Raw genomic sequence first — 8,056 nt, forward strand, 5'->3', positions numbered from 1 at the left:
TTACAGTCTTAATGGCATTTAAACCCTCTCCTTTCTCCTTTCTCCCTTTTTAGTTTTGTCCCTGCGGCTGTTTCCAATTTTCCGCTTTCTCTCCAGCTGCTTTTGGGGAGGGGTGCTTTTCCTGTATTCTCCCCTCCCCTGCCCCCATCTCCATCCTCTCTCCACCTGCAAAAGCACCTCCCTTCCTGCAGCTTCTCGCTCCCCAAGTTCACCTCTCCGTGCTGCGTACCTGCTGGGTTCTGTGGCTCAGGTTGTGCAGATTGTTGTGTTACTTCTCCAATCAGTTTTCTAGGTGTGCAGGATGGTTTAGTGTTGGTCTGGCTGTATTTCATGGACGCGAGACACACAGAAAACTTCCATGCTGTTCCGCCATCTTGGCTCCTCCCCCGCACACTAGTTCCTTTTGAATGACTTCCCTCAGCATGATTGTTCCAGTGGACAGATTATCCAGGAGAATGATGGATGAAGAGGTCCTGAGAGCTGACTCCAAGTTTTGGATTGGGAGGAATAGGTCTCATGGCCTCACACAGGCTCTTCAGCAAGAACCACCCCCCACCCATGGGTGCTTTTTTGGATTTCTTCCTGCTAGGTCTTTTTTCCATTTACCATTCTTGCGATAGGCTGGTGTTTGAGCAGGGAAAGTCCTAGGGTGCCCCTTCTCATGAATTTGGGCAAGCCCTTTGCCCTGAGCAGTTTCTCCTCTGGACCCTGTGATGCTATCACCCCTCATCACTCTCAGGATCGGTCAGGCAGGCACACCTCTTCTGCACCTCAGAATTAACATGGCACCAAGTGGCTGTGGTGGCCTTATGTTTTCTGGGTGTGCTGTGGGAGAGACTGGTGAGGCAACAGCTGTGGTTTCCCTTCCAGGGGTCTACGCCATGCTCATTTAATCTGTGGTTGTCGTCAATGACAGAGTCAACGCCTGGAGGCTCGGCCCGTGGTGTCCCCGGCTGCTTCCTGTGGGCCACACTGTCAGGATATCACTACTGGATTTGGACCCACTTGTGTTCTAGACAGTCCTAGAATGGGCTGGTATCCTCCTTCTACTGGGATTGCTATTCTGTGTTGAGGCCTCATACGGGTGTCTCGTTTGACTTGTTTTTTTCTCCATGTCTTATGTTTTTAGTTGCAAGGAGATTCCTTTGTTCCTTGAGTGGTGAGTGCTCCCAGCTGCAGGTAGATTCCAGTAAGGCTGTTGGGACAGCTTGAGGAGAAGTTATGTGAGATATCAGAGGCAGGGGGTGTACAGAACCCCCAGCACGGGGGTGAGCCAGCCATCTAGGCGTCACTGAGAGTTTTCCCCAGTGTTTCTGATGAAAGACATTTGGGTTGTTTCCAGGTTTTTGTAATTATGAATAGAGCTGCTTTAAACGTTTGGGTACAGGTTTTTGTGTGAACTTAAGTTTTCATTTCTGTAAGGTAAACAGCCAGGGATAGGATTCTAGGTCATACAGTAAGTGTATATTTAATTTTCTAAGAAACTGCCAACCTCTTTTCTAAAGTGGCTGTACCACTCTGCACTCCCCTAGCAACAGATGAAAGTTATGCAAGCCCTGTCAGTCCCTTGGGGTCCGATTCAGCCTGCAGACAGTCCAGATCTCTGCGGTCTCGACAGGCCCCAGTACTTGTTGGAGGCCAGGCTGGCAGGGTAGGCTGACCACTCTGTCCACGTCTCTGGTTGTCTAGCTTCCTGGGAAGAAAAGCTGCCGTATAAATGTGCTGTCCCAAGGGGTCAGGAGTGTGTGGGGTCTTAGAAGCAATTCAGTGTGTGCTGTGGTCTCCTAGGCAGACATCACACATAATGTCCTGTTCCTTGTATTTCATGTTTAAAACTACTTAATTGTACAAATATAAAATGAGATTTAGGGCTAAAAGAAAAAAAAACACATCTTTTAATTACCATTGTAGCATAAGTTCTTTCATTTTTGAGATTTTTCTGATTTTTTCTTTTCTTTTTTTTTTTTTTTTTTAAATTTTTTTTTCAACGTTTTTTATTTATTTTTGGGACAGAGAGAGACAGAGCATGAACGGGGGAGGGGCAGAGAGAGAGGGAGACACAGAATCGGAAACAGGCTCCAGGCTCCGAGCCATCAGCCCAGAGCCTGACGCGGGGCTCGAACTCATGGACCGCGAGATCGTGACCTGGCTGAAGTCGGACGCTTAACCGACTGCGCCACCCAGGCGCCCCTCTGATTTTTTCTTTTCAAAATTTGTCAGACGGGGTGCCTGGGTGGCTCAGTCGGTTAAGCATCTGACTTCGGCTCAGGTCATGATCTCACAGTTGGTGGGTTTGAACCCAATGGGCTTTGTGCTGATAGTGCAGAGCTTGCTTGGGATTCTGTGTCTCGCTCTCTCTCTGCCCCTCCCCCACTTGTGCTTGTGCTCTCTCTCAAAAATAAATAAACACACATACCCAAAAAAACCTAAAAAAAACTAAAAAAAAATTTCAGACTTATGCCTGTTTTTTTTCTTTCTTTAATGGTAATTTAGGGGTGGCTGGGTGGCTCAGTCGGTTGTGTCTGACTCTTGATCTCAGCTCAAATCTTGATCTCAGGGTCATGAGATCCAGTCCTGTGTTGGGCTCTGCACTGGACATGAAGCCTACTAAAAAAAAAAAAATGGTAATTAAAAATTTTTTTCACAATCATGTTTTATTTGCATCACAAGTATATATCACAAACTATATTTTATACATTGTGTGGCCATTAACATAGATCTATTTTTTTTTAATTTATTTTTAACGTTTATTTATTTTTGAGACAGAGAGAGACAGAGCATGAACGGGGAAGGGTCAGAGAGAGGGAGACACAGAATCTGAAACAGGCTCCAGGCTCTGAGCTGTCAGCACAGAGCCCGACGCGGGGCTCGAACTCACGGACTGCGAGATCATGACCTGAGCCGAAGTTGGCCGCTTAACTGACTGAGCCACCCAGGAGCCCAGATCTATTTTTTAAATAAAATTTTCTTTTAAATCATAAAAATTATAATATTTGCTATTGCTTTTATATTTTTGTATTTAGAGTGATTTTCACCAGGTCCTTTTTATTTCTTCCTATATCTTCAACTTTCTGTCTATTGTCCTATTTTTATTGTTCATTATTTACTGAAAAATGTTTATTCATTTATTTTGAGAGAGGGACGTTTGGGGAGGGGCAGAGAGAGAGAGGGAGAAAGCAAGAATCCCAAGCAGGTCCTATGCTGTCAGCACAGAGCCCAACATGGGGCTTCATCTCATGAACCATGAGATCGTGACCTGAGCCAAAGTCAAGAGTTGGATGCTTAACTGACTGAGCCACCCATGCACCCTATTTTTTACTTTTCTTATTTCTTTGTAAAAGTGTTTATTAATTTTGAGAGAGAGAGAGATCTCTCTCTCTCTCTCATTTGAGCTGCTTCCGTACCTTGGCTATTGTAAACAATGCTGCAATGAACATAAGGGTGCATGTATCTTTTCAAATTAGTGTTTTCATTTTCTTTGGGTAAATACTCGGTAGTGAGTAGTGAAATTACTGGATCTTATGGTATTTCTGTTTTTAAGTTTCTGAGGAATCTCCATACTATTTTCCACAGCGGCTGTACCAATTTACCCACTTAGACTTGTTTTACACATAGAGTTAATTACCAGTCTTGTATATTATGCTAGCTTTTTTTTTTTTTTTTTTTTTTTTTTACACCAGTACTGACCAGTGGCAAAGCTGGAAGCCATGAACTGTGGGCTGGTAGGCTATAGGAGGATGGAGGTGCTGGGTTCCCTGTGGGCAGCAACGGCAGCTCTTTCCTGCCTGGGGCCAGGCCTGCCTTCTCAGGACTTTTAGGGACTGTAGTGGGACCTGTTTGGAGGTCCTTGAATTGCAGGTTGCTGAGAGTTAGTTGGAGTTCATGCCCTGTTTCCCTGCGTTATGGTAGGTGTGGCTGTGTGTTTGCTCAGCTCAGAGTGTTGCAGGTCACTTGGAGGAGGAAATATTGGAGAACTTGGCCCAACTCAGATATCCTTCTGGAAGACCTGAGACATCGTGTCATTTCTGGGGGAAGATGACAGTTGAATTTGGGTGGCTCTGATGTTCTTCACAGACTGGGCTGACACTGATGGTTTTGGGGCTCTCCCCTCAGCTAGAATGGTCCTGCCCCACCTACAACTTTGTTCTGATGGCTGTAACAGACGGACCCATCTGGAGGACTTCTAGGTGTCATCCCTCCCCCTCCCTCCTGAACTCTTGTGGTTGGGAAGTTTTATCCTCCCCACTTTTCCATCTTGGCACATGGTTCCCTGGCTTCAGACCCAATATTGAGAGAGATGATAATGATGAGGTAGAAGTGGGTGTAGGGACTCGAGATAACAACAGCCTAGGCCTGGGGTCATCTCTGGAAACAGTCATTGGGAGTTTGCTATGGTGCATCTCTGCTCTGAACTGCAGTAGCTGAGACACAGGTTTTGAGGAAAGAGTAACATTGAGAGGAGGAGGAGGAAGAAAAGGAGGCAGTGGGGGAAGAAGGTAAATTAGTGCCAACATTACTTTGGATGTTAAATCCAAAGTGTGCAGATCAAATTTTTTTCTTCAATAATCCATAATACCACACAGTGCACAGGGAGATAAGTAGGCAAGATTATTAATCTGGTAAGAAAGGAGCCCAGAACAATTCTTCATTCAAGCCATAGGAGGATATCTGGACTCCTCCGTCAGAGCAGACCAGCTCTGTGGGAGAGAGAAGAGTCTCACACACATAAGTATGCTGAAGGCAGCATTTTTATTGAAGTTTGCTGGGGATACAATCAGTAGGGGCTTTGTGTGCCTCTGAGAGCCTCCCTGGGCTCAGGCTGGGGTCAGGTTCTGTGGCACCCAGGGCTACTCAGGAAGGCCTCGGGCTTTGGGATTCTCACGTAGGCTGGCCAGGCTTCTGTGGCTACTGTTTCTTCAAGATTTTATTAATCCAAGGCACATATGGGGAGATTCGAGTGAAGACAGCAGGGGGTTTTGCATCTGTACGTCCATAAGACACAATACCTTGGGCCACCCCTGCACAAAAAGGGGACCCCCAGAATCCCCCTGTGGGTTAGAGAAAGCAGATCATGAACAGGGAACGTCCTTCTCACCCTACTGTCACTTCATCTGGGTTCTATCAGCAACCTGGCTAGTTCCAAGATACCCTAGAGTCAGATCAGGAATCCTGGCTCCTCATGGAGTCATAAGTTAGGGGTTTAATGTCTCTGGCATGGAACCATAAGCCTAGATCCTGTCCTCTCCATCTCTTCCGTTCTCTCCTGAAGACCTGTCAGCCAGGTCTTCAACTAGATGAGAGGGTCAGAGGCAGGACTTGGGTATGTGAGGATGGAACTCAGAAGGAGGATTCTAGTTCCCATGGTGCTAGAAACCCACAAACTCAGACACCAGTCACTGTACTAGGGGACTTTGTGACCCCACATCCTCCCAGGAGGATGCTGTCTCCCAGGGACCATTGTGAGGAGAAAGTGTAAGTGTGTGGTCACCTTGTATGTCGATCTTGTCTTCCTGGGATTGCCCACACAGATTTGTAATTTATGGCTGTAAAACGTATAGTGGTTGCAGGCCTTGGCATCCGTGAGTTTCAACTTCACCTCCCTCAGAGTATCTGACACCGGCTCCATCACTCCCGTTCTTCCCCAGCCAGCTGCCCTGCACATTCTCCCAGGTGGAATGAAGGTAGACTGGTGGGCAGGGAGATTGTCCCCACGGCGTGGGTCAGCTTGGCTCTTGTTTGTAGCTGTGAGGGAGGGAGAGTAGATGGACCTCCAGTCCCAGAGAAAGTGGGTCCCAGTGTGCTGTGGTAGAGGCTCCCTGGGCAGGGCCAAGAGTTTCTCCCCAGTGGGATGGTGATGACATGGAGTGGGATGAGGGTGGGTCCCGAGGACATGGGTTGGACAAGGGAGAATGAGAAATGCACAGGTTAGGAGAAAAGTTCAAGAAGGGGGAATGGGAAAGTGCTGGAAGGCTAATGGCACCTTCAGTAACATGATGTCATTAAGGTTGGTGAAAAAGTTGTAATTTGGGTGAACTATTTGTTCTGAGACTTCCAGCTTCTGCCATGTGGATTCTTCCTGTTTTATGTCATGAGCTCCCAGAGTGACAGTAATTTTCCTGTTGAGAAGGAGCAGAGAGGCAGGAAAAGGTGCTGGTCTTCTGAAAAGGGTTCATTCTGAGCAAGGAGACATCAGGCTCTCTTCTTTCCCAGTACAAGGCAAGACCTGAGGAACTCAGGTCTTAACTGAGGACAGAAGTCCCCCTTCCCACCCCGGGATCATAGTGGGTTCACGAAGGGCCAGGCCCTGGCAGCTGCATGGGACTGAGCGAGCTCAGCTGGCTGGCATCAGGACAGTAAGGCAGTGTTAGCTTGCTGTGACCTGGCTGGTCTTTGGAGGTGGAGACAGCAAATGAAAATGGGCTGGTCCCTCCCAATATGCATTGCTGATCATCTTGAGATGAGCAGGACACAAGAATTTCTCCTTAGGCCACTTTGAAGTTGCGTGTAACTCTGGCACCTACAGCTCCTCACGTGAAAAGAGAGTAGGTCAAAGTTTTCTTACCTTCCTTTACCATGAGCTGCTGTCATCACAAATTCTTGACTTACGAGAAACCCACCACAGCTGGCAACATAACCCTGGTCAGTGATGATTTCCAGATGGGCCATGTAGGGGCGGGGGTGTGGCTTGGACTCAATGCCACTGATGATTTCCACTGAGACAGAGAACGCCAGGTCCCTAAACGCAGGCTCCCTTGCCTTCGGATAGAGCACTGGGTGAGGGAAAGGAGGTGGAAGCTGAGGACCCACATAGCTTTTACCTTACTTCTAATGGAGCTCAGACCTCTGTGTGTCCTTTTTGCTGGTTTCTTGACCCTAATCTGCCTTGTCAACTGACCCTCACCCTACTTTCAGAACACGATGGTTAGTCTTGATTCTGAGCTGTCATCTAAACGTTTCTTCAGGTCTCTATCCTGACCTCTTCCACCTGAGAGCAAGCACCAAGAAGGACCATGAATCAGAATTGTGGCTATTTTCAGGAAAGTGGGTTAGGAGGAACTTCCAAAGACAGTGTTCTGATTCTTTCTCCACCCAAGTCTTCTCATCCCAGGGAAACTGTCATCAATTGCAGGAAAAGAGTCTGACCCTTCCAGGTGGAGATTTCCCCCTAGATTACTTGTCATGGAACTTGTAGCCTGACTTAAGGGCTTCTTTGACAGGGGGTTACACCCTAGACTCACCAGCTCCAGCTTCAGGAGGCAAAAGAAAGGCCAACAAAAGGAGTAGGACCTGCATTTTCCCAGTGATAGTGTCCATGGTGAGCTTCTTCTGTCCCTGCCCTCCCTTGCCCCTGCTTTTATAACCCCAGAAGTAGAAGGAAGAGGAGGACTGGAAACCACAGAAACCACCTAGTCACATTTTTGTCTTTCACTTTGGCCTGGCTAGCTTCCTCATCAGAAAGTCTTATGACCCTTCTCTCTGCTCTGCTGGTGTCGAGGCTATGGTCAGAGCCCCAGAGTTCTGTTTACTGGGACGAGGCATGCACCTTTCTCATCTAATGCCGTTCTCTTGAGGCAGCATAGTAACACAGATGAAGGGGTTTTAATTTTTTAAAATTGTATTTATTTTTATTATTGAAGTATAGTTGCCATATCATGTTATGTTAGGTTTCAGGCATACAACACAGTGATTCAACAATTCTATACATTACTCAGTGCTCCCCATGATAAGTGTACTCACCATCCATCACCATACAGTATTATCACAATCTTATTGACAGTATTCCCTGTGCTGTACTTTCTCTCTTCAGGACTGATTTGTTTCACAAAATATAAATAATAATGTATAAATATATGTAAAATTTATTTATAAAATATAAGGATGTATAAATAAAATATATTTATAAAATATAAATATAAATTTTATAAATAAGGAGGTTTATACTTCTTAACCCCCTTCACCTGTTTTGCCCATTCCCCACTGACTTCTTTTCTGGCAACCACCAATTTGTTCTCTGTATTTAAGAGTCTGTTTTTGGGGCACCTGGATGGCTCAGTTG

The 8,056-nt window shown here is 46.4% G+C and overlaps 1 protein-coding gene across 1 annotated transcript; it reads right to left on the reverse strand.

The window, feature by feature from the left end:
* Nucleotides 1-4,905: 4,905 nt before the first annotated feature.
* LOC131518229 (mast cell protease 4-like) lies at nucleotides 4,906-7,293 on the reverse strand. The gene is given in 7 exon segments (XM_058740816.1): nucleotides 4,906-5,027; nucleotides 5,030-5,048; nucleotides 5,489-5,691; nucleotides 5,694-5,742; nucleotides 5,981-6,116; nucleotides 6,563-6,713; nucleotides 7,239-7,293. Coding segments are annotated over 7 exon segments (735 nt in total).
* Nucleotides 7,294-8,056: the final 763 nt, after the last annotated feature.

This window comes from Neofelis nebulosa, chromosome 7 (assembly GCF_028018385.1).
Source record: "Neofelis nebulosa isolate mNeoNeb1 chromosome 7, mNeoNeb1.pri, whole genome shotgun sequence".
Taxonomy (NCBI): domain Eukaryota; kingdom Metazoa; phylum Chordata; class Mammalia; order Carnivora; family Felidae; genus Neofelis; species Neofelis nebulosa.